This window comes from Pristiophorus japonicus, chromosome 6 (genome assembly GCF_044704955.1).
Source record: "Pristiophorus japonicus isolate sPriJap1 chromosome 6, sPriJap1.hap1, whole genome shotgun sequence".
In the NCBI taxonomy this organism is placed as follows: domain Eukaryota; kingdom Metazoa; phylum Chordata; class Chondrichthyes; family Pristiophoridae; genus Pristiophorus; species Pristiophorus japonicus.
In genome coordinates this window covers 8306880-8334379 of record NC_091982.1, presented here as the reverse complement: position 1 = coordinate 8334379, position 27500 = coordinate 8306880, and the positions used below count along the sequence as shown (strand labels likewise).

General features: G+C 47.9%; 1 protein-coding gene across 1 annotated transcript in view; it reads right to left on the bottom strand.

Moving 5' to 3' along the window:
• The window catches only part of frmpd3 (FERM and PDZ domain containing 3), a 252699-nt gene that overhangs the window by 137890 nt on the left and 87309 nt on the right, over window positions 1-27500 (bottom strand). The window contains exons 4-6 of the mRNA XM_070882527.1: window positions 10647-10692; window positions 5189-5293; window positions 2485-2592 (exon numbers count right to left, since the gene is read on the bottom strand). Of these exons, the coding sequence (XP_070738628.1) occupies window positions 2485-2592; window positions 5189-5293; window positions 10647-10692 (259 nt within the window). The remainder of the gene's footprint in view (window positions 1-2484; window positions 2593-5188; window positions 5294-10646; window positions 10693-27500) is intronic.

The following is a 27500-nucleotide window of genomic DNA, read 5'->3' as shown; positions in this document are numbered from 1 at the left end:
TCTCTCTTCCCCTCCCCCACCACCAGTCTCACTCTCCCTTCAATCGCTCTCTCTCTCTCTCCTGCAATCTAACCCTCTCCCCCAGTCTGTGTCTCTCTCTCTCTCCCCAGTCTCTTTCTCTCTCCCTGAGTCACTCTCTTTCCCCCTAGTCGCTCTCTCTCTCTCTCTCTCTCTCCCCCCCGCAGTTTTACAATTACATTTAGACAGTTTCTGAACGTGTGAACTGAGATGGAGGTGGCCAGATGCAAATTGTGGTAGTGATGATGCCGCTCCACAGAAAACATTTATTTTGTCATGTTATTTGGTGATTTTTCCAGAATTTCGGTGTCTACTGCAAATTAATTTTTTAAGACAAAAATACGAGTGCCGAGGCACAGCCCCAGGAGAGTGGTGTTGTTGGGAGAAGTGCTCTTTGTAGACCGGTTGTGGGTATGGATTTCTGTACAGTGCCCTCCTTCTCACTCTTTTACAGCACCTTCTGCTCCTCCAGTCCCTAAAGCAGATCCACCAGCCCAGACACGACTGAAAAAAAAATCTTCAACAACAACAACTTGTGTTTATAGTCTTCACAAAGAGAAGGAGCAGGTGCCTTTATTGCACTGCTTGTGGGCCAAGAGGAGCAGGAGCCTTTCCGACAGGCCCAACAAACTTATTTCCACATTAGTGGATCCCTGCCAATGGTCTCACCCCCGCGATGCCTGATTCGCCTCCCTATCCCACGATGTCCAACCCCTCTGCCAATTCCGACCCCCCTCCTATTTGTGTCCAATTCCCCACGCCATGGCTAATCCCCCACCCCGATGCCCGACTTTCCCCACGATGTCGGACTCCCCCGCGATGACCGACCCTCCCCCGCGATGACTGACCCTCCCCGCGATGACCGACCCTCCCCCGCGATGACCAACCCTCCCCGCGATGACCGACCCTCCCCGCGATGACCGACCCTCCCCCACGATGACTGACCCTCCCCGCAATGACTGACCCTCCCCGCGATGACTGACCCTCCCCCGCGATGACAGACCCTCCCCCGCGATGACCGACCCTCCCCCGCGATGACCGACCCTCCCCCGCGATGACCGACCCTCCCCCGCGATGACCGACCCTCCCCCGCGATGACCGACCCTCCCCCGCGATGGCCGACCCTCCCCCGCGATGACCGACCCTCCCCGCGATGACCGACCCTCCCCCGCGATGACCTACCCTCCCCGCGATGACCGACCCTCCCCGCGATGACCGACCCTCCCCGCGATGACCGACCCTCCCCGCGATGACCGACCCTCCCCGCGATGACTGACCCTCCCCGCGATGACTGACCCTCCCCCGCGATGACAGACCCTCCCCCGCGATGACAGACCCTCCCCCGCGATGACCGACCCTCCCCCGCGATGACCGACCCTCCCCCGCGATGACCGACCCTCCCCCGCGATGACCGACCCTCCCCCGCGATGACCGACCCTCCCCCGCGATGACCGACCCTCCCCCGCGATGGCCGACCCTCCCCCGCGATGACCGACCCTCTCCGCGATGACCGACCCTCCCCCGCGATGACCGACCCTCCCCCGCGATGACCGACCCTCCCCCGCGATGACCGACCCTCCCCGCGATGACCGACCCTCCCCCGCGATGACCGACCCTCCCCCGCGATGACCGACCCTCCCCGCGATGACCGACCCTCCCCCGCGATGACCGACCCTCCCCCGCGATGACCGACCCTCCCCGCGATGTCCGACTTACCCGACATCCGTTCCTCGGCTCCTTTCCTACCCAACTGGCAGCCAGCCTGTCAACCTGGCTGGCTGTCGGATGGGAAACCTGTTGAAAAAAATTTTAAAAGACGCCCTGCAGTTAATTTTGGCAGGGCGCGAGGGGAACCCTTAGTTCCGGGTTTCCCGTCCGAAAACCTTCCCCACCTTCCTGGCTCCGAGTAAATATTGGGACCAAGCAGTCTAGCACTTGTTCCCAGAAGTCAGAATTGACTTATGGAACACAGAAAATAGCCAAAAAAAAGGGCCAGAAGTTAACTAAGTTAAGAGGACAAACCAGCAACTAACCTGTATGGAGGGAATCATCCCTTTAAATAATGCTGCTGCAGGGTTCTTGCTGACTGTTAGCACCACGAGTTGCTGGGCAATGTTTATCACATGGAAAGTCAGGTGTTGGGACAGGCAAATTTCACAAAAGAAACCTACACCAAGCATATACGGAGCTTCCTGAATTGTTCTAATGTGTACCCCGGACACCTATGAATTAACCTGATCCAATATGGTGGGTGCCGCACTTCCGGTACAGGATAGGTGCACACCTACATATTGAACCCTTAGGCACCTGTTTTACGCCTGAAAAATAGGCAAGGCGTGATCAAATTACTAAGCTCCCATGCTTTGTGCAGTTAGCTTTTCAGATGTAGGCACTCACTACTCTGTATTTACTGGTTAAAGTTGATTGTGAATTTAAGTTTCCTTTGCTCTTCTGAAATGGTCTTACCCTCACGGTTGTTCTGCTGTCAAAGGTGAACGATTTCATCTGACCGTTTTCCAGGTACACATTCAGCACGTTTGAGATCAACATGAGAGTTTCCTCTTTCATAGGGTCCTGATGGGGACAAAAATAAGTTGATTTTATTCCAATACTCTCCTGTGAATATCCTTCAGATTTTACCCAATATGTAAAAGAAAGTTCACTCCACTGGGTTGACTGGTAGATCATATTTATGTTGTTACTGTCCTACTGATTTGTGCTGGCATGTGCCAGAAGATTGTGGCTTTAAGCCCCACTCCAAGATTTGAGCACGTAATCCAGGATGAAATGAGTATTGAAAGAATACTGCAATATCGGAGCCGGAATCCTTTGGATTAAATATTAAATTGTGGCCATAAAAGCTCCCATGGCACTATCCTGGGGTCCTGGCTAACACCATCAAAAACAGATTAACTGGTCGCTTAACCCATTTACTGTTTGTGGATCCTTGATGTTTGGCAAACACAGTGGACAATTTGCAACAAAAATAACAGGGACTACACTTCATATATAAATGAAAGTTTGCAAGCTATTACTTTTTAACTTAACGTCACAATGAATAGTTGGCTATCTGCATGAGTTTCTCTTTTGGCTGGAGTTAGAAGTATAATGTATGTACCTGTGAGTAGCTCACAGGTTTGTAGAGCTGTTGCATTGTGAGTGGCTTAGCCAGTCAAGTGATGTCCACAAGACTCAATAAAACCCCAATCGGTTGGGTCTAGGCCATCCACGATGAGGTATGCATTTGTGAGCCTAGTGGATGAACTGGCAATGTGTAGTGTGATGGTTAAACCTTTGGTAATAAACCCACTAGTTCTTAATAGCAATGTGTTGCTATGAATGCTTCAGTAAAGAACCCATGAAGCAAATACATTACAAGAAGCTAGCCCTAATCTTGTTACCCTTAAAATTTACATACTCGCACTTCCAGCAGGGTCACTAGTTAGGGACCAGGAGCAAGAATCCTAACTGATTTTTTTCCCACCTCCCAAGCCGAGGAAAGTCCTCAATTGGGAGGGGGGCGGGGTGGGTGGTGTCAACCAGGGGCAGTTGAGGTCCCATGTATTCTTATGGGGCCAGGCCACCCGTGCACCTCTTGGCTTGCAAGGAGCCTTCCAGTGCCTGATTTCAGGCTAGTTATGATTGAGGGGTTGGGAATAAGAAAATAAGAACATAAGAAATAGGAGCAGGAGTAGGTCATTTGAACCCCTCAAGCCTGCTCCACCATTCAATAAGATCATGACTGATCTGATCATGGACTCAGCTCCACTTCCCTGCCCGCACCCCCTTCCCTGCCCGCACCCCATAACCCTTTATTCCCATATCACTCAAAAATCTGTCTACCTCCACCTTAAATATATTCAATGACCCAGCCTCCACAGCTCTCTGGGGCAGAGAATTCCACAGATTTAAAACTCTCAGAGAAGAAATTTCTCCTCATCTCAGTTTTAAATGGGTCGCCTCTTATTCTAAGACTATGTCCCCTAGTTTTAGTTTCCCCGATATGGAAATATCCTCTCTGCATCCATCTTGTCGAGCCCCCTCATTATTTTATAAGTTTCAATAAGATCACCTCTTATTCTTCTGAACTCCAATGTGTATTGGCCCAACCTACTCCACCTCTCCTCATAAGTCAACCCCCTCATCTCCGGAATCAACCTCATGAACCTTCTCTGAACAGCCTCCAATGCAAGTATATCCTTCCTTAAATACAGAGATCAAAATTGTACACAGTACTGTAGGTGTGGCCTCACCAATACCCTGTACAGTTGCAGCAGGACTTCCCTGCTTTTATACTCTATCCCCCTTGCAGTAAAGGCCAACATTGCATTTGTCTTCCTGATTACTTGCTGTACCTGCATATTAACTTCTTGTGTTTCATGCACAAGGACCCCAGGTCCCTCTGCACTGTAGCACTTTGCAATTTTTCTCCATTTAAATTATGATTTGTTTTTCTATTATTTCTGCCAAAGTGGATAACCTCACATTTTCCCACATTATACTCCATCTGCCAAATTTTTGCCCACTCACTTAGCCTGTCTGTATCCTTTTGCAGATTTTTTGTGTCCTCCTCACACTTTGCTTTCCCACCCATCTTTGTATCATCAGCAAACTTGGCTACATTACACTCGGTCCCCTCATCCAAGTCATTAATATAGAATGTAAATAGTTGAGGACCCAGCACTGATCCCTGCAGCGCCCCACTAGTCACTGTTTGCCAACTGGAAAATGACCCATTTATCCAGACTCTCTGTTTTCTGTTAGTTAGCCAATCCTCTATCCATGCTAATATATTACCTCCAACCCCGTGAACTTTTATCTTGTGCAGTAACCTCTTATGTGGCACCTTATCGAATGCCTTCTGGAAATCCAAATACACCACATCCACTGGTTCCCCCTTATCCATCCAGCAAATTTGTCAAACATGATTTCCCTTTCATAAAACCATGCTGACACTGCTTGGTTGAATCATGCTTTTCCAAATGTCCCGCTACTGCTTCCTTAATAATGGACTCCAGCATTTTCCCAACGACAGATGTTAGGCTAACTGGTCTATAGTTGCAACGCAAACTCCTCCCGCCATCTTAACTCCCACCTGCACCACTCCCACCAGGCGGAGGGGTTAAAATTTCCCCTTTAAGTGTCTGACACAGAAGTTGTAAGGACTCACAGAACTGTTTCCGTTGATTGTGACCTCTTCAGAAAATCGCACTTTGACTGGATTCGTCCTAAGCTGTGCTTTCTTGGCTGCACTAATAAAGGCAGATTTTGGAGACTGAAAGAGAACAAACAACACCTCAGTTATGTCAATGTTAAAGTAGTATCCTAGTTCTAACCTAACACCTTGTCAAATTAACAGTGACAAGCAAGTTTTTGAGTACTTTTGAAAAGGAAGCAATGGAGTACAATAAGTAACTTGAGTCCTATGTTTTCTTCAGGTGCTTTCTGTACTTAATTCTCTGACCTAAACTTTGTTTTTTTGTTTAAATAATTTTATTTGTTGCCTGTCCAGCCAAATTATTGCTTCTTGGTGAAATTTTTGTTATTATCCCCTATGATGGACTCTAGCCTCAACTATGAAGACAAGCTGCAGGTCTGTGGTCAAACCTTTGTCGATGCTGCTATACTGCTGATCACTGAGAGTTGGGAGAGAGCCTCTTTTCGAGAGGATCCCAGAGCACTGGCAGTAACACAAAAACAACTCAAAAATGTTGTTGCATATGTATCTTTGATGGACGAGGGAGATCCATACAGGTGAATAACAAAGAAACTACACTGCTGGTCTGTATAGTCAAGCCAAACACTCAGCTCACTCATGGTCAGAAAATAATTAATGTTGTTTCACCGGCTCTGCTGCTTCCAGCAGTGGGAGGAAAAGTGCTCACTTTGCATCCTACCTCAGTATAGCCTCCATGCTGCCACAGTACAGGGTGCTGTCTGATTGACCTTGCAGAGGTGATCGGGGCTGCAAGTCATCCTCATTCGAGGGACCGCCTATGATGATAATGAAAGGGGCATATCATGTTACCGGCTGGATTGCTTCAGAAATTGCCAAATTCCTTGTGAATTTTAGGTCCTAGAAGGCTTATGGGCCCATAAATGGTTGTATTTTGCTTTTCTTCTTTTTCTCAGTCGAGTATGTGTGTGAAGGGGTGGAGGATTTTCTTTTAACATCGTATAACTTATGTTCAATGTGAAAAGCTCTATTTTGCATTTTGCTCACTTTGCATCTCTAACTAAATGAGTACTAACATGTACATGTCCAGAAAGATTTATCTTTGATACTGGAAAAAGAAAACAATGTTTTTATCAACTTGCAATATTCATTTGAGATTGCTCCTAAATTACCCTGTGAATTGATTGCAACAAGTATGCTATTGGGTCGGTCAATCCTTTAAATATGCATTTTAATATCAGTGTGCACTTCGTGTAACATGAACTCCAACTGTTAAGAGGTAATATTTTATACTTGTGCTATATTGTCCATGAAGTTGATCTCTTGCCAGAGGCAGTAAGTGTATGCCTTATGTGCTGTCATCAGTCTGAAAGGCCTATAAATTCTGACAGACTTAAAGGATGTTGGGAACTCACTGCCACTATTCATCTTTTTCCCTTAAGTTCCTCATTTCACAATATTTTGCTGAACAAATGGAATGAATAACTATTAATCTCAGTTCTAAAGAACAGCCTCGAGCTTTCTGCAGATTTAGCAAGAAAATGCCCATCCAATTTAGAACCGCAATGTGATTGGAATTTTAATAAGACACAGTGAGATACATTGTGATGTTATGATGGGAGTCTGTGAAGAACCTAAGCACTTGTCAACAACAACCTGTGTTATCCGATAGTCACAATCCATCACATGCTTAGCAAGGCCAATGCTACATTTTTGGTAAAAGATCAATTTGCAAAATCTTAAAAAGCTCCTGAGAAAATCAGTCCATATTTCCTTCTCCAAAACAAAATCTCTTTTGATGATCTGCACTTTATTTTTTGCCCCACAGAAATTAGTTCTTAACCTCCTTCTACTTGCTATTGCTAACATAATCAGAAACAATTCCTAAAGGGCCATGTAGGTGATTTTGCCAGAAGACTTTCCCTGACATTTCTATATGCAATGGGAATAGTTAATAGCAACAAATATGTGCTTGTTCTCTCAATAGACCTTCTAGTTTGTCACTTCATCCCATTACTTTATGACTTCACACTCTGAGGTTAGGCTGTTTGATCTAGGGAGGGAGAACATGTCCTCTCTGCTTTTTATAGAAAAATCTTAAATGAGTTCTTTATCAACATATTTACAATTACGTAAGACAATCTTTTAATTTTCCAAGTTGCAGCCCATTCTTAAAATAGAAGACTTAGAAAAATAGCAGGAGCAATTACTGCTAAAACAGAAATATATTTATTCCTAGTGCTTAATCAATTAATGAAATAAGTGAGAAGTAAACCAGCATAGAAAAAGCTCTCCGAGAAGCAAGCTTTCCTCACCCACCACTACCTGCTGGCCATTAATTACATATGTCAGACACATGTATCTCACAATGTTTAATTTTCATTTTATTCATTACTCGAAATAATTGGGAGATACTAGTCAAGGATTTCTGCTTCTGCAGTTGGCACCCTGTGATTGTCAACCCATTAAAGTGAATGGACAGAAATTCACGGTCGAACGCTACAAAAATTTAGAGAAGGTAGAAATGTATCCTGCTGAAGAGTAAGAGGAAAAGGACAAACTTTTTTTTAAGGAAGATATCGATGTAATTATCTATATTGTTAGTTATTAGATTAATAGTTTAACTGAAATTAATTTAGAAATTATTGCTACATTTGAACCTGACTAAGAATGTTTTGCAACGTGGTAAATAGGTTACATGTTGATTCAGATAATGTGGTCCCGGAGTCTGTCACCAGCACAGATACCCCTGAGGCTCTGGCCACATTTGCACCCAAATGAGCTGTCTTCATCCCATAATGTGAGTTCCGCTGCTTTACCCCCGCACATACAGCATGATGCACTGGGAGCAGTGTACGGATTGGGGGCGGGAAATTGAGTATCAGTAGCTAATGAAAGGCTGCAGGCTGCCTGTGAAGCACCACCATTTTTTGACCAATGTAACTTCTCTGAGTCACAATGACTCCTTACTTCAGCCATTGGAGGAAACAAGGTTGGCTTACTATTAGCAGGGGGCATGTTGGAACCACAAACAAAGTCTTTCTGCTGGCTTCCCTTTCATACCCATTCCAAATGGATGGTGTTCCATCAAGAGCCTCAGTTGCATTATGGGGAAACACCCTAACTGGCATAATTGTTGAGCCTTTTTGAACGAGCTGGACCATTTGTGTGCATGCTCCTAAATTGGTTAGCTGCATTGGGGTGTTCTAAGCACTCAGGCCTCTGTACAAAATAAAATAGGTACTGGACATTGCATTATTGACCCCATAATGTTAGTAATATTTAGTTATGTATCTTTTAAGCTGTCTAATTTGTTTTTAGTGTTGACAATAAATTCAAGGTTAAAGCACAAGTGACTTCAATCTTTCATAAAGCACAGTCCACTATAATTGAATGTATCCGCTAGTTCAAGTTCTCAGTAAGGCATTTGTTACAGGATAGACATATATATTTCTCTTCTTCTCCATTTCCTATTTAACTGGATAATCACACTGAATTTTACTGAGAGATATCCTGCTTTTGAGGAACAATGAGGAAGATAGACCTTCCCTGCACTCTAACAAAATAGCAGTTCAATTGGAGAGTTCAAATTGTAAATGCCTAATGCCTAATGGATTAGAAAGAAATGAAATTCCAATGACCAGAATACGTAATTCAAATCCCAGACTTGCCATCTTGAATTACTAGATCAATATGATAGACAGTATAATGGGGAAAAAAATCATCATACATGTGGCAGGCAAAATTTAATGCTGACCATGTCGGAAAGTAAGGGAAAAGGCAGAATGTGAGCCCATAAGTGACTCATTTCCTAGGTACGGAATGACTTAATACAGGGACACATCCAGCCACCTTGTAGCTAAGCCTGTCATGCACAGTTATTTCAATTCAATTATTCAAACCCCTTTTTCAGAATAAATACTTGTTTATTTGATATTACTAAAATGATAAAGAGTTTCTACTGCAGAGTTCTTGTTGGCTTCCTCATCGTCATAGGCGGCCCCTCGAAACGAGGATGACTTGCTTCCACGCCAAAAAAGGATGAGTTCACAGGTGTTTCAATAAAGGACCTAATATTCCAGGTCCTGAACTACATGTTGAAGGGTGGAAGATGCCTGTGCGTGGAGTTTTTTTAACGTGTGGTGGCCGTTGCACATCAGCCACCACACGGGCTTGACAGAGCGAGGTCGTGGTCCAGTGGCAAGGATTAACCAAGATGATTGGGGACCTGTTTTGCTGCACGGACCTAGTGCGCACACAATCGCAGTGTGGGCTGGCCCGTGCTACCCCTGGGCCCTCGCCTCTTCTGGCCCCGAACTCACACTTTTCTTGGGCCCCGATCACGTCGCTCCACGACCTCACGCCGTTCCTTTGACCCAACCTTGCCGCTCCTGCTGTACCTGCCCAGTCGCCCTCTTCGCTGCCTTTGCCCTCCTGCACCAGTTCGCGCTGTACCTTGAAGTGGTACGCCGCCACACTGCCCATGGCCGCTCGCCGCTCCTTTTATGACCCCGACCCGCTGCTGATGGTCTCTCGCAGGTCAGGGCCCCCATGTTGCCATGGCCGCCGCTCCTTTTATGACCCCTACCCGCTGCTGATGGTCTCTCGCAGGTCAGGGCCCCCATGTTACCATGGCCGCCGCTCCTTTTATGGCCCCGACCTGCTGCTGATGGTCTATCGCAGGTTGGGGCTGCCACGTCAATGATCTGCTCATCCTCCACCCGCGCGCTCCGTCCAGTCTCTGCTGTGTGTTCCCGCCTGACCCCTCTTCGCGCTCCCTGGCTAGCGGGCACGCGCGCTCCCAGGACCAGTTTTCCCGGAACGCCAGGCCACTACCGCCGATCGGGGTCCCTGAACTGCCACCGGTTCTCCTCCGCTTTGGGCTGTGGAGCTGGACAGAGAGAGGCCGGACTGATGGCGGCCCCGGAACTGCCGTCGCACTCTAACGGAGCCGTTGGCTTCCAGTGCGACTGTCAATCACAGTTTCTCTGTCTTGCTCTCTTTCTATCCTTCATGTCCTGCTTCTTTGCCCTAGTACTTCTGCATTTTTGCAACATATAGGCCCAATTTTAACTTGGACAGGAGGTGGGCCGGTGAGTGATGAGATAGATGGTAAACCATCCCGACGGCCAATAAAGTGTTGGCAAAGTATTCAATCATGAAGATAATCAAAGCAGTTGACAATCCTATCTTCATCCAATATATAGATACTTCCCAGCAAAAGCCACTTGATAAAAATTAGGAGTAGAAATCTAAGCTGATAATAATTTAATTGAAGCACCCAAATTGCTGCTGTGCTGAAATGAGCTAATTCAGTATAATCAGGAATCAAACCCATACTATTTCTGTACTCAGAGGTGCATCAACCAACCGATGCTTCTGAGGATTTTAAACCATCTCTTCTTAGACCACATACGTGCAGGTACAAAACAGATTTAAGGAGCACACTCACTTGATGAGGCTGAAGGACAGTCAGAATAATGGAATCCTTGCCATTCCTATTAGAAAAGATAAATTATCAGTTATTATTGGGTACAGATTTCATAGTTTGGAAATGTAACCACTGACAGTATTTGAGAACCTCCAAAAATACAAACTAGAATTTTTTTTTTCCCTACTGTGTTATAAAAATCACCCTGGAGTTGAACACGGCACATTTATAATATGAAATAAATTTTGGTAATTAACTACACCCAAATCTATATGAAACCATTGATTCCCTGTTACACTGTAGTATATTGCTTGAGCAAAGTATAAATAAAACTGAACAAATAATCATAATCATCGAATGAGGTGTAGGATCTAATTGAAGGATTTAGATCATTTGTATATGAGCGGCAACATGGGGAAAAACAAGCAATTTGTTCAGCTCCATGTTTTCCCTCACAAGTAGACGGACTTCTCAACCTCACTGGATTTCGCAGGGTCACTTCATTTACATATTTTGATATGTTCCCATTGTGTTTCTCAGGTACACAGTGAGTGCCAGAGAATGGAGGTGTTCGACGGATTTTACAGGGCTGCTGTCTTGTTTTACGTGTAACCTGATATTTGCAGGGACTATCAGAACTATCCCTTCACAGAATTAAGCATAAAGGTGTTGTTGGAGTAAATGCAGTAGAGGAAAGTTGCCCTCAAAACAGAGTCACTGTCCAGCAAGCACGAAGAAGTTGGCCAAGAGCTGATGCAGTCTCTCACATCCATCGGTCAAATGAAGACAAAATTCTTTGGATTGAGGCAGAGTTCCAAGGTACGGTACATGAAAAGGTTTTCACATTTTGCATGCACCAGGCGTTGAGCCAACAGTATTGGGGCCATTAGCACAGCCTCAAAAGCACAGGTTCCATTCATCACATCTGACATACCTGCAGCTCCAAATTTCTAAGGGAAAATTTTCCATTGCCTCACATAATTCTTTCATGGTTGCTCTAACTACTTGCATGCTTTATATTCATAAATGTTCAATTAGTGCCCCTCATGATACATCCAATTGTTGAATGCATCTGTGTTGATGCACCTTAATCGCCATAAGGAACTCTTTGTCTAAATCGTTAGAGTGTAAGCCATGATGGTGTGGGCAAGGGAGGGCTTGGTTGGCTTTGTGGCAGCCTAACTGGGCAAGTACTCTTTCTTTTAACTTGTTCTCAGGATGTGTGTAATGACTGAGGCCACTTGAGAGGGCATTAAGAATCAACTGCACAGTATGGGACTAGGGTCACATATAAGCTAGACCAAGGGTGGCAGGTTGCCACCTCTGTGGGACATTAGTGAACAATAACACTCAAGAAGCTCGACACCATCCAGGAAGAAGCAACCTGCTTGATTTGCACCCCATCTACCACCTTCACCATTCACTCCCTCCACCACCGGTGTACCATCTACAAGATGCACTGCAGCAACTTACCAAGGCTTCTTCGGCAGTACCTCCCAAACCCACAACCTCTACCACCTAGAAGGACATGGGCAGCAGGCGCATGGGAACACCATCACCTCCAAGTTCCCCTCCAACTCATACTCCATCCTGACTTGGAAATATATCGTTGGAGCTGCACTCATCCAAGCAAGTGGAGAGTACTCCATTACACTCCTTATGTAGACAGTGGAAAGATTTTGGGGAGTCAGGAGGTGAGACACTTGCCGCAGAATACCCAGCCTCTGACCTGCTCTTGTAGGCATAGTATTTATGAGGCTGGTCCAGTTAAGTTTCTGGTCAATGGTGACCCCCAGGATATTGATGTTGGGGGATTCAGTGATGGTAATGCCATTGAATGCCAAGGGGCAGTGGCTCGATGCTTTCTTGTTGGAGATAGTTATTGCCTGGCACTTGTGTGGTGCGATGTTGATGGAATGACAACCATTACTATTCATATATTTTATGGGGTTGTTATAAGGGACCTTGAAGGTTACATGTGTGCCCTTCTGCCACCTAGTAATAGTGCTGCACCTGCTTTCCATGGGGAAAGTGACAAAAATATTCACCCAGAAAACAAAGTTTCTGCAACCTGCTTGATGCATCGGTGGACAGAAAATCGACTAATGTGGAAATCTCAGTGGGGGCTTAAAAGGATCCAGTATTGTAATAGTTCAATACTGTGATGGTTGTCACTATGTGAGATCTTGTTTGCCCTTCAAGTCCAGTAGGCAACGCAACTTGGTCACAGTTTACCTGCTAATGCGGAGATGGCAAATGCAAGATTTCCTCAGACATGGTCAAGTACCACTGGTCAAAGAACTGATCAAGTATAGGTTGGTGCCACATGTCTGAGGTACAAGTGGCCTGCCTTTTTTCTCCCTGTCTGAACTTCTCTTCCTCCTCCAAATTCATCAACCATCTTCTGATGGCTGTGGGGCAGCGATTGGCAGATCCATTGAAATGCTCATGGCATGAAGTGTCCTTAGAACTGAGGTGGGCAGTTGATACCGACTCCAGTGGTGTGGCTGGAGCTCTGTGCAACAGAAGACCTATGTTGTAAAAATTCAACAGAAAAATCTATTGCAAAAGCAGAAACAGCAGTTTGATAAGTCCAATAAAGAAGCAAGAAACACTATTCCCAAAAATAGTCAGCCCCAGTTTTAAGAACAAAAGCTCCAAAGGGAATACCATGGGAGCGTTACAAGTGAGCAGCACACACATGGGCCGAAATTGCCCCTTTCTATAAGGCCTCTGGCCACCTGAATGCGGTAGCCACGGGTTGGTGCGGAATGTTTGCCGAGTCTCGGTGGACTGGCCGACGTTCGCGGCATTTCCCTGTTGGGTTTTTCCAGCGGTGTGGATATCTGCCCCGCTCTCCCCTCTTCCACACCGCTTCCGCAGATGCGTCATTAACGACGTCATCTGATCGCGCACCGCCTCGAACCTGCCCCGGAAGCTAAGTTCAGCTCAAATCCTCTTCCGGCCGCCTGTCAGTGCATTGCCAACAACAGGTTTTTGGGTCAGTACACACTGCTTGCTCAAGACTGCTAATGGCATTTGAAGGCGTGTTACGTCCAGCAGCATTCTTGTTGGGAGTTGTTTTTCAGACTTTTCAAACCATTGCGAGTAGCTTTGTTGATAATGAAATTGAGTTATAGTGGCCCAGGCTCTTCAATCTCTACAACAGAGAGCCATGATTGAGGAGGCTGGGCTTGCAGAGGAGAAATAAATGAGGTCAGTTCTAGCAGCAGAGCGCCTCCTGCACATTGTGTGTGGCAGGTGCACCACGCAGGAGAAGGCTGCACCAGCTCCAACGGCTGGAGAGGCAGCAGGCAAGGGACGCAGCTCACCTGGCTGAGGGACATGCAGAAGGCCATGGAGATGGCGAAAGAGCTGAACCCAGAGAGGTGTAGCAGGAAGGACCTCAGGAAGGACCTGCCGTCAGGAGGAGGGTCAGGTACGCAGACCCCCTGCACCACAGAGGGGGGCAGATGGAGAGCAGGCAGCAGGCACAGGAGGCAGCTGCTTGCCTGCAGCAGGCTGCAGAGGGTAAGGACCAACAAGAGCAGGAGGGAGAAGGCAGTGAGGCAGCTGTCAGAGAAAGACGCCTACATAGACGTGGTGGCAGAAGGCCCTCACGTCAAAGGGTCTACAGACAGCAGCTCTCATACACAGACCTGACGGATGACCAGTGTTTCCGGAGATTGCGATTCCGCAAGGCCATCGTGACGGAGCTGTGCAATCTCCTGCAGCCAGAACTGCAGCCTCAAACAAGGTTGAGGACAGCTCTAACCATCGCATCAAAGGTCACCATTGGCCTCAATTTCTATGCCACTAGATCGTTTCAAGCTGCAATGGCAGACATCTCGAACATCGGCAAGTTTGCCGTGCATAGCTCCATCCTGGAGGTGATAGATGCTCTCCATAAGAGAAGGAGGGACTACACATCCTTCCCGATGAACAGGGCGATGCAGTTGGAGCGGCAGACCGGATTCGTGAGGATTGCGGGCTCCCCCAGGGCTCAGGGCGCCATAGACTGCACCCACGTGGCATGGAGAGCGCCACGGAACAATCCCGAGATCTTCGTAACTGCAAGGGGTTCCACTCCCTCAATGTCCAGCTGGGTGTGCGACCACAACCGCAAAATCATGGCAGTTGATGCCCGGTATCCTGGCAGCAGCCACGATGCTTTCATCCTGCGACAGACCGGTGTGCCAGGCATCTTTGCTGGGCCAAACCAAGATTGCAGCTGGCTCCTTGGAGACTACCCACTCTGCACTTGGCTGCTGACTTCCCTTCGCAACCCCAGAACTGCTGCACAGCAATCGTACAATGACTCGCATTCAGCCACCAGGTGCTTCATTGAGCAGACCATCGGAATCCTTAAACAGAGGTTCTGTTGCCTGGATCACTCAGGAGGAGTGCGGCAGTACTCGCCTAAGTGGGGCTCCCTCTTCGTGGTCGTCTGAGGCATGCCGTACAACCTGGCAATCATGAGGGTGCAAGCATTGGAGGACCAGGCAGCAGTACCATCTGAGGAGGAGGAGGACCAGGAGGAGGAGGCTCAGGAGCATGACACGCAGGAGGAGGAGGAGGAGGAGGCTCCGGAGGAGGACCAGGATATGGGTCGGCGGCCAGGCAGGAGGTGGCGTCGCCATCCAGACCCTGCCGGGGAAGTGCAAAACCGTCTCATTGCTGCTTGTTTCCACTGAGTTCATCCACACTTGAGCCTTCATCTGTGCATCTCCATGGGCAAACCAATGAGCCCTTTCACACAGCATTCTCCACAGTGAAATGAGAGACTTGCACAGATATTCAAACCCAAAATAGATTTATTAGACCATAAATAATGGATCCACAAAACATACACATTATCAATTCTTACCGTTGTGCATTTCCTTATAATCCCTCTTAGGCATAGCTATTCAGGAACTACGTCGCAGTGTCTCCCCTGTGGCTGCATCATGTCTCTGGGAAGGCTGCTGTCTTTCAGGTGTAGAAGCTACAGGTGTCCTTCGAGGACACCCTTGACCTGGAAGGGCTGGCCGCATCCTCCTCGGCGATTTCAATCGGAATTGGCTGGGCCGAATCCATGATTGACAGCAATGGCAGAGTGGCCGGTCTGGGCTCAGGACTGCTGTGATCCTGAGAGAGCACATCAAGATCCTGGTCTGAGGAGCCTGCGCCACTCCCCCAGGGCAGCACCTCACCGTCGCCACCAATCTGCTGGAGCACATGTGGGGTGGGGTGGTGCGTCACCAGAAAGCCCCCGGTGGACCCTGCCATGATGGCAGCAGTCAGATCTCGCGTGGCATCCAGCTGAGACTGCATAAGAGCAGACACAGTCTTGATGCCACCAGACGCTCCGCGGCCTGTTGCCCAGAGTGCATGGGAGCATTCTGAGCTTCCAGGCCAGCGGCCATCCTCTCCAAAGCAGAACTCAGACGCTCGATCCCTTGCGGCTGTGCTGTAATGGCAGCTGCCGCATCGCCCACGAGGTGCGGCACCACAACTGGATCTGCACGGCCACTCTGGGAGTCTGCCATCATCTGCACACTGACAATGATGGGCTCCATGGTGTGCACAGAGCTGTCCACAACGCAGGAGCTGCTGACCACTTGTGGCAGGCTCTCGGGCACCCTTGCCATTGCCCCCAAGATCTGCAAATGCATGGCCTCCACCCTTGTTTCAAAAGCTGCCACATCGATGGGCTTATCGGAGTCCTCTGCAGCAGAACTCACATGTGAAATCGACCCCCAGAGAGATGGCACCCGAGTTCCCCTTGACCACGCTGCAGACCGCTAGGCCCCAGTGCATCACCCAGTGGAGACCGCTCTGCTAAATCTAACTGACCCGACCGCGTACTCCCAGTATCTGAGCTGGCGCGTGCAAGTGTAGGAAGCAGTGACACGGTGCTGCCAGCTGTATCCCCCTCTTCCTCGCCCTCATCAGACATGCCGCCAATGTCTGTACTCGGCTCAAGGGTCTCGTCCTGGCTCTGGCTCACACTCGGGGTCTCATCTGCAATCATAAATGGCACAAGGGGTTCTGTCAGGGTGAGGTAGGGCATTGCACCATCCATCAAGCTATTTGCACACAATCATAAGCAATTGACTGGCAGGTGTTTGGACTTTCAGGGAGAGATGGCATTAAAGGAAGGTCTTCACTTACCGATGCTGCCCCCAATGGGACCACATGACCGGCGGCCACAGGGATGGCAACATGTGGGCCCACTAGCCACTGCACCCTCTCTTCCATGTCACTCAGCAGCTGGATATCGGCCTCGCCCCCACCGGTCCTCTGTTGCTCCAAACGCTTGTGCGAGACCTTGGCCTGCAAAGCAAAGGAGGGTTGCTGAGTCGCAGTGTCATGTGACCTCGGCAATTAGTGCAAGTGTGGGTCCATTATATGCAGGTGTAACTCTCACATGAAAGGGACCCTCCATTGTGAATATGCACACATCGATATACATGCCTCAGAAATCAAATATTGCTTCACTGACTATATAGTGAATGTGGGAAATAAGAGGTGAAGGAGAGGCTCAACAGATGGAAGGTGAGGAGTTGGTTGAACATGTACTCACTTTCATCAGTCAAATGATGTCATTCAGCCTTTTGTTGCATTGGGCGGCAGTGCGGTCATGAATGGAGGTCCCCGACACCTCCACAGCGATCTCTCTCTCCACTCACTGACAAAGACGGCACGACTGTATCTTCCTGTGTCCGGATACAGTACATGCCCCCTTCCCTCCAGGACCAGGGTCTCAAGTTCTGCATCCGAGAAGCAGCTGGCACTCCTTTAACCTCTTGCATTAGCCACACCTTCACAAGCAGCAGAGACAAACTCAGTGCTCAGGGCTGAGCTGCAAAACCTGCCCTTTCAGAAGGCCAGGGAGCAGCTGCCTCGTTATCAGTAAATGGGCATCAGCTGAATTTCGCTGCTTAACCGGCCATTCCCTCCGCACTCCGCTTCAAACAGCCCATTTCCGCCACCAATATCGCACTGCTCCTTTTTTTCAGCAAAAATATTGAATTTTGCTCTATTGGCCGCCGTATCCATTGCGGCAGTAATGCGTGGCAAAAAGCAGCAGGGGCACCTCGTTTTGGGCAGTGGGCAATTTTGGGCCCACAGAGTTCAGAGACCAGAAAAGATGGGACATTTGCTGAGGGATTAATTTACATTAATTACCATAGAATTACAAGCACAATGTCAGCATACTCTCAAAAGCAAACAAAAATTAACTGTCTCATTGAACTGAGAGAACGGTAGAGCCAGTGATCCACCCTACATGCTTGATTCTGTGCATTGCCTCATCTAATAAGCCATTCCCCAAGTACCACATTGGGGAATCGGTCATATTATATGGAAATTTGAACATATTCATGACTTCAAGCCTAAAAGATCACTATAACATGGTAAATAAAGAAACTATTTGACAAATATAATAAGGTTATTTTATTAAAATAATTGGATAGAAAAAAGGGAATGCAGTAGATGTAATGTATATGGATGATCAGAAGGTGTTTGATAAGGTATTTCACAAGAGGCTTGTTTGAAAAAAATCAGGCTTATGGTACGAGAAGATATGTGGCGCTCCCTCAGTTTTGCTGAAGGCCTAATTCACTTTTTACAACGCTTCAAAATACCAGGAATTCCCATGGGTTATTCAAAACCCCAGCATTACCAAATCACAGAACTACTACCCTCATGCTACTAAACCCCAGGACTAGTTGCGTAATCCTGCTGATGCACACAACCCTTCCACCTTCCTGTTAAACTTCAGATCCTTCCACCAGTGCCAAGATCGCCTCAAACTCCTAAAACAATAGGCACCTATCTCCAATCTGCTATATTTTGCCTGCCACCTTGCTGTGTATATTCGGCTTGAGAAAAATTAAGAAATAAAATTTGAGATCGTAGCTAATCACTGTCAACAATGCCATGGGAGAGCAGCTAGTAATATACTAAAAGTCTTGGGGTAGAAATTTGACTCGGGCGGTGGCCCGAAATGGGCGGTATCAGACCGGCTGCCCATTTACGCAGAGCCTCATATGCAGCTCCATTGCAGTTAATTGAACTGAATATCAGGCACTGTGTACAAGGGCTGGCCAATCCGATACCACCTGAGATGAATATCTAGGCCCCTGTGTCTTGCACTCAATCTGTCTGTCACATTGACCATATACAGGGCCCAAGTTTCCACAGGATAAAAAACGGGCGCCCCTCCGAGCTGGGCGCCCGTTTTTCGCGCCTAAAACGGCACCAGAAAAAAAACGCACTATTCTCGAGCGCTTTGCAGCTCCTTGTCTGTTTGGCGCGGCGCCCAGGGGGGCGGAGCCTACACTCGCGCCGATTTTGTAAGTGGGAGGGGGCGGGTACTATTTAAATTAGTTTTTTTCCTGCCGGCAACGCTGCGCGTGCGCGTTGGAGCGTTCGCGCATGCTCAGTGTGAAAAAAACATTGGCACTCGACGATTTTTGTAGTTCTTTGTAGCTGTTTAATTTTTGAACATTTTTTTAATAAAAGCACATTGCCATCAGCACATCAGCACATCAGCACTTGCAGCCTTCTCACTGTCTCCTTCCCCTCCCTCCCCTCCGCGGCGGCAAACCGCTGTCTCCTTCCCCTCCCTCCCCTCCGCGGCGGCAAACCGCTGTCTCCTTCCCCTCCCTCCCCTCCGCGGCGGCAAACCGCTGTCTCCTTCCCCTCCCTTCCCTCCACGGGAAAGAACGGGCGCCTCCTCTCCCCCGCTGCGGGAAGAACGGACACCTCAGGCTGACTGCAGAATTCTCCCTGCCTGAAGCACTTTCACACAAGTAGGAAGATGGTTTATTTAATCTTTTCTTTGCTTATAAATGTTTATTCAGGTTGGATTTATTTGTATAATATTTGTAGAAGTATAAATAAGGATTTATTGTAGAATTTAATGAGTTCCCTTCCCCTCCCCCCACCTCGTTCTGGACGCCTAATTTGTAACCTGCGCCTGATTTTTTAATGTGTAGAACAGGTTTTTTCAGTTCGACAAAAATCTTCACTTGCTCCATTCTACTTTAGTTTGGAGTACCTTTTCACTGTGGAAACTTTGAAATCAGGCGTCGGTGGCCGGACACGCCCCCTTTTGAAGAAAAAATTCTGTTCCAAAGTAGAACTGTTCTACCTGACTAGAACTGCAGAAAAAAAAATGTGGAGAATTGCGATTTCTAAGATAGTCCGTTCTCCACCAGTTGCTCCTAAAAATCAGGCGCAAATCATGTGGAAACTTGGGCCCATAAAAACAACGAATCAACAATGAGCAATTAAAAAAAGGCAAACCAATGAAATCACTCCAAATATTTTTCAAAAATCCTTTCAGCCACCACCTTCGACTCTTACCAAATTGGGAAAAGTTATTACTGAAATAAGATCTGAGAAATAATAAAGACACAAAAATGCTAAATTTACAAAAATCTTGCTAACTTTACTTTTACAGTAGCATTTCCCGTGTTTAATGTGTGATAACCAATATTCTATTGGGCTTGTAACTCTGCATAAAGCTTGAATTCATGCAGCTGACTTCCCAGAGCATTATAAGAACATAAGAACATATGGCAACTCGAGCCCGCTCCACCATTCAATAAGATCATGGCAGATCATCAACCTCAATGCCACTTTTTCGCCCGATCTACATATCACTTGATTCCCCGAGACTCCAAAAATCTATCTATCTCAGCAGTGAATATATTCAGAGACTCAGCATCCACAGCCCTCTGGGGCACAGAATTTTCTAAGATTCACAACTCTCTGAGTTAAGAAATTCCTCTTCATCTCTGTCTAAAAAGGCCGACCCCTTATCCTGAGACTATGCCCCCTAGTTCTAGACACTTCAGCCAGGGGAAACAACCTCTCAGCATCTACCCTGTCAATCCCCTTCATAGAAACATAGAAACATAGAAAATAGGTGGAGTAGGCCATTTGGCCCTTCGAGCCTGCACCACCATTCAATAAGATCATGACTGATCATTCACCTCAGTACCCCTTTGCTGCTTTCTCTCCATACCCCTTGATCCCTTTAGCCGTAAGGGCCACATCTAACTCCCTCTTGAATATATCCAACGAACTGGCATCAACAACTCTCTGCAGTAGGGAATTCCACAGGTTAACAACTCTCTGAGTGAAGAAGTTTCTCCTCATCTCTGTCCTAAATGGCTTACCCCTTATCCTTAGACTGTGTCCCCTGGTTCTGGACTTCCCCAATATTGGGAACATTCTTCCTGTATCTAACCTGTCCAGACCCATTAGATTTTTATATGTTTCTATGAGATCCCCTATCATCCTTTTAAACTCCAGTGAATAAAGGCCCAATCGATCCAGTCTCTCCTCATATGTCAGTCCTGCCATCCCGGGAATCAGTCTGGTGAACCTTCGCTGCACTCCCTCAATAGCAAGAATGTCCTTCCTCAGATTAGGAGACCAAAATGGAACACAATATTCCAGGTGAGGCCTCACCAAGGCCCTGTACAACTGCAGTAAGACCTCTCTGCTCCTATACTCAAATCCTCTCGCTATGAAGGCCAACATACCATTTGCCTTCTTCACTGCCTGCTGTACCTCCCCTTTTCCTAATCTGCCACCATTCAGATAATATTCTGCCTTCGTGTTTTTGCCCCCAAAGTGGATAACCTCACATTTATCCACATTATATTGCGTCTGCCATGCATTTGCCCACTCATCTAACCTGTCCAAGTCACCCTGCAGCCTCTTAGCATCCTCCTCACAGCTCACACCACCACCCAGTTTCGTGTCATCTGCAAATTTGGAGATATTACACTCAATTCCTTCATCTAAATCATTAATGTATATTGTAAATAGCTGGGGTCCCAGCGCTGAGCCCTGCAGCACCCCACTAGTCACTGCCTGCTATTCTGAAAAGGACCCGTTTATCCCGACTCTCTGCTTTCTGCCAACCAGTTCTCTATCCACATCAGCACATTACCCCCAATACCATGTACTTTAATTTTGCACACCAATCTCTTGTGTGGGACCTTGTCAAAAGCCTTTTGAAAGTCCAAATACACCACATTCACTGGTTCTCCCTTGTCCACTCTACTAGTTACATCCTCAAAAAATTCCAGAAGATTTGTCAAGCATGATTTCCCTTTCATAAATCCTTGCTGACTTGGACCGATCCTGTCACTGCTTTCCAAATGCGTTGTTATTTCATCTTTAATAATGATTCCAACATTTTCCCCACTACTGATGTCAGGCTAACCGGTCTATAATTACCTGTTTTCTCTCTCCCTCCTTTTTTAAAAAGTGGTGTTACATTAGCTACCCTCTAGTCCATAGGAACTGATCCAGAGTCGATAAACTGTTGGAAAATGATCACCTATGCATCCACTTTTTCTAGAGTCACTTCCTTAAGTACTCTGGGAAGCAGACTATCAGGCCCCGGGGATTTATCGGCCTTCAATCCCAACAATTTCCGTAACACAATTTCCCGCCTAATAAGGATTTCCTTCAGTTCCTCCTTCTCACCAGACCTTCTGTCCTCTAGTACTTCCGGAAGGTTATTTGTGTCTTCCTTCATGAGGACAAAACCAAAGTATTTGTTCAACTGATCTGCCATTTCTTTGTTCCCCATTATAAATTCACCTGATTCTTCAGAATCTTGTAGGTTTCAATGAGATCGCCTCTCATTCTTCTAAACTCCAGAGAGTATAGGCCCATTCTACATAATCTCTCATCACAAGACAGCCCTCTCAACCCAGGAATCAATCTGGTGAACTTCCAATGTACCGCCTCCAAGGCAAGTATATCCTTCCTTAGATAAGGAGACCAAAACTGTGCCCAGTACTCCAGGTGCGGTCTCACCAAGGCCCTGTACAATTGTAGCAAGACTTCCTTACATTTATACTCCAACCCCTTTGCAATAAAGGATAACATGCCATTTGCCTTCCTTATTGCTTGTTGTACCTGCATGCTAGCTTTCTATGTTTCTCGAACAAGGACACCCAAATCTCTCTGAACGTCAACATTTAAAAGTTTTTCACCATTTAAAAAATATTCTGTTTTTCTATTCTTTCTACCAAAGTGAATAACCTCACATTTCCTCACATTATACTCCAAGTGCCACCTTAATGCCCACTTACTTAGTCTATCTATATTCCTTTGCAGACTGTGTTTTCAGCTTCTCTATTTTCGGGTTGATAATGGCAGTGGAGCGGGAAAGTTAGCGGCCGGGAATAGTTTGCGCTTTAGTATGGTAAGTTTTGGCATCTGGGCCGTGTGTCAGGGGGCGCAGCACGAAGGGAGGCATTGTACACCTCTCTTGGTGCAAGGAGAGGCCTGGGGTGTTGGGGGTGGGGCGGGGGGGGGGGGAACCTAAAAAAACCCTCAAAAACATTCCGAACAAATTGCCCACGCCACTGCAACACAAATTGCACGGAAATTTAAAACAAAAAACACTGGCACTTTTGCAGCACTTTACTCTCCTCTCCGCTGCCGGCATTGGCTGGACTGCTCTGATTCCCAGGCGGTCATTGCGGACACACTTCCGGGCGGCTGGGTTGGGCAAGTCTCAAAACTTGCGCCGGTGCTGCTCAGTGTATCGCGGCGGGCGCTGGAGACTTCAACTCCACCTTTCACACCGCTCTGGGGCAAATCCCGGAGTGCAAAAGCCTGGCCTTGAGCACTCCGAGAGAGGCCTGGGGTGTTGAGGGGGGAGGGGAACCTAAAAAAAAACCTACAAAACATTCCTAACTGTCATGTATCCTACATGGCTATTGTTGGTACTATCACAAGGTGTGCCACCAGAGGGCACAGCAGTGGGAGACTTGTAGGTTACCTGTACAGGTGTGCCTGGCCTAGTAGAAAAGGCAGGCCACCAGGTGTGATCCTCACTCTGGAGTTAACAAATAAAGGACTAAGGTCACTACAGTTCAAGTACAACACATTGTCTCGTGGAGTCATTACCAGAGCATCTAAGGACACAACAATTAGCGATGAGATTACAAACATTCACGCGGAAATGGCTACCCTGGGTGCGTTGCAGCAGTTCGCCGATGGTGATGATTGGGACGCCTTTGTGGAGAGGCTCGAACATTTCTTCACAGCAAACGACCTGGCAGGAGACGACCCGGCCGCACTGGCTGATAAGCGCAGAGCTATCCTGCTAACCAGTTGTGGGCCCACTGTCTATGGCCTCGTCAGGGACTTGCTGGCACCAGCGAAGACAATGATCAAGACATACAAGGAGCTCGTAACCCTGATCCATGAGCAACTCAAGCCCAAGGAGACCATCCTCACAGCCAGACACTGGTTCTATACCCACCGACGGCCTGAAGGCCAGGAAATCGCGAAGTACGCCGCAGACCTCAGGAGGCTGGTGGCACCGTGCGAGTTCGGCAACCACATCCACGAAGCGCTGCGGGACATTTTTGTCATTGGAATTGGCCATGAGGGCCTTCTTCACAAGTTACTGTCAGCAGATACCACAGTCACACTGCAGAAGGCCATTTCCGTGAGCCAGTCATTCATGACCTCGACCTACGGCTCTAGGCAGATGACTCACCCTCAGGACTCAAACCCAGCAGGTACTGTGTACAGAGTGGTGCCGTTTAGAGGCTGGACTGTAGAACGCGAACCCTCTCAGAGGAGAGAAAACAGGTCCCCGAGTCCCTTAATTCAGAGTCCGCCGAGGGGGGGATTAATCGAGTAGCTCCATGCTGGTATTGTGGAAGGAATCACAGGACTCACCAGTGATACTTTAAAGACTATGTATGCAAGAGCTGCAGCATAAAAGGCCACCTCCAGCGAATGTGTAAGAGAAATATGACTCATGGTGTCGATGAAGAATCTGCAGATGGCCGTGAATCCAGCTCGGATTATGAAACGACAGGCAGAGAGGCAGCTCAGCCCCACGACGAGGTATATAACATGTTTACCTGCACCACCGAGTGTTCCCCGTTGAGGATGGAAGTCGAGATAGATGGCGTTCCCGTCTTCATGGAAGTGGACACAGGGGCGAGCCAGTCAGTAATGAATCAAGAAGCCTTTGAGGCTATGGGACAATCAAGCTGAACGACCCAAGTTGGTCCCGGCTCAGGCAAAGCTGCGCACCTACACCGATGAACTTATCCCAGTCGTTGGTAGCGCGAATGTAAAGGTATTCCATGATGGCGCGGTGCACAAGTTACCTGTTGCAGGTGATGGACCAATGCTGCTCGGCAGAAGGTGGATGGAGAAGATCCATTGGAAGTGGGAAGACTTCAACCCTCCAGCGATTGACGTCCTCCGCATTCGGAGGCACAGCAAGCCCTCACTTGAGGGTGGACCCGGCACCAGGGAGCAGACCAGCACAGCACCCGAGGCACAGACCGCCCAGCACCACTGCGGGGAGGTGATCCAGCTGAGACGACCCAAACACACCTTCCAGGCTCCAGTGGCAGGACTCCGGGGGAAGAAAATCAGATCCAAAGGCGACTTCCCAGCTTCGGAGGCAGAACCCGGGGAGAAGAGGATCACCACAGTCGACATCGTGGATGGAGGAAAGATGGCGCCCAAACCACGAGGTGATGCACTGAAGAAAAAGATGGCGGCGGCCAGACCACGAGGTGCAGCGCTGATGGAGCAACACGTGGCACCAAACGGAGAAGAGGATTGGGGTAAAGATAGCAAGGTTCTCTTAAAGGAGACCTGCAACCCACCACACTTAAAGGGACAGTTCCACACACTCGAGCAATGTAATAGCAACTGTAAGTTAGAGATAAAATATGTAACTGACGATCAGAGTTGTGTACATGCAATGAGCAAGAAAAAGTCGCGCTATCATGTAAAATGTGTAATTGATGATCAGAATTGTGTACATGCAACCAGCGAGGAAAAGTCACCTGATCGCGATCGGAGCTACAGAGTATCCACAAAAGTAATGAAAAGTTGTGCGATATAGGATTTCAACTGCACGCAGCCAATGTAGCGGGCAAACAGCCATCGGGAGCACACAGGTCCAGCGAGCTACTCAATGCTGTAGCCTGCATCCCGGGGACCAGAGTTATGCACCATGGAGTGTGGCCACAAGCAGCCAACACACACGAGCTGCAGAGCAAGCGATCTTAGGAGGGCAATGGCTCCGGTATCGATATCATGCCCCTGATCGGCTCCACCTCTCAGGCACCCGATGGCACCGACCGCCACGAGCCTGAAGGAGCAGACTGTGCTAAGGCGCAGCCCCCAGACCCCATCGTCACCAAGGCCATACCCAGAAACTAAGGGTCACCCGCTACAGTCCCCTCAAAGGGGACCGGGACCAGCCAGGATCCCAAACCAAACGTCGCCCAGGCCAGCGAGTCAGCAGTCCTCTGTGCATTGCTAGACAATAGTTCCTCAGGGAGCAGCAATGACCCAGGGCGCAAAGGAAGGACAGGGAGGTCACAGGCATCTGTGAACCTGCCCGACGCTAGGAATCATGGCAACAGCCCCAAGAGCAGGCAACTTGAGCCAACCGGGTTCCCACTGCCAGCACTGGGTACCGCACTGCCATCAGACTGCAGGGACACTATCCAGCAGTTCTGGAACTAGTTCATCCTTAAGCACCAGTTACCGCATCGATAATGTATCTCACCGGTCTAACGTACTTGTCTCACAACGGAACCACAAAGGTAATGCAAACTTGTTTTTCTGAACTTGAATGTATATGAATGCAATGAGCCTCCGGCATAATCTATATGTGGGGGGGTGGGGGGAGAATGGAGTGGTCAGGGGCACACACACACAAACAGCAACCACCAGCATTCTACTGCACCAACCACTCACCCAAGCTTGAAACGACCCGCCAAGGGTCAACCAGCTGGAGCTAAGCCCAGAGCACAGTCAGTGCAGAGGCTATTTGCACTAAAGGCTTGGGGGAGAGTGATGTCATGTATCCTACATGGCTACTGTTGGTACTATCACAAGGTGTGCCACTAAGTTAGGTGGCAGTGTGAGCTGGTGAGTGGGCAAATGCATGGCAGATGAAGTATAATGTGGATAAATGTGAGGTTATCCACTTTGGTGGTAAAAACAGAGAGACAGACTATTATCTAAATGGTGACAGATTAGGGAAAGGGGAGGTGCAACGAGGCCTGGGTGTCATGGTACATCAGTCATTGAAGGTTGGCATGCAGGTACAACAGGCGGTTAAGAAAGCAAATGGCATGTTGGCCTTCATAGCGAGGGGATTTGAGTACAGGGGCAGGGAGGTGTTACTACAGTTGTACAGGGCCTTGGTGAGGCCTCACCTGGAGTATTGTGTACAGTTTTGGTCTCCTAACTTGAGAAAGGACATTCTTGCTATTGAGGGAGTGCAGCGAAGGTTCACCAGACTGATTCCCGGGATGGCGGGACTGACATATCAAGAAAGACTGGATCAACTGGGCTTGTATTCACTGGAGTTCAGAAGAATGAGAGGGGATCTCATAGAAACGTTTAAAATTCTGATGGGTTTAGACAGGTTAGATGCAGGAAGAATGTTCCCGATGTTGGGGAAGTCCAGAACCAGGGGTCACAGTCTAAGGATAAGGGGTAAGCCATTTAGGACCGAGATGAGGAGAAACTTCTTCACCCAGAGAGTGGTGAACCTGTGGAATTCTCTACCACAGAAAGTTGTTGAGGCCAATTCACTAAATATATTCAAAAAGGAGTTAGATGTAGTCATTACTACTAGGGGGATGAAGGGGTATGGTGAGAAAGCAGGAATGGGGTACTGAAGTTGCATGTTCAGCCATGAACTCATTGAATGGAGGTGCAGGCTCGAAGGGCCGAATGGCCTACTCCTGCACCTATTTTCTTTGTTTCTATGTTTCTACCAGAGGGCACAGCAGTGGGAGACTTGTAGGTTACCTGTACAGGTGTACCTGGCCTAGTATAAAAGGCAGGCCA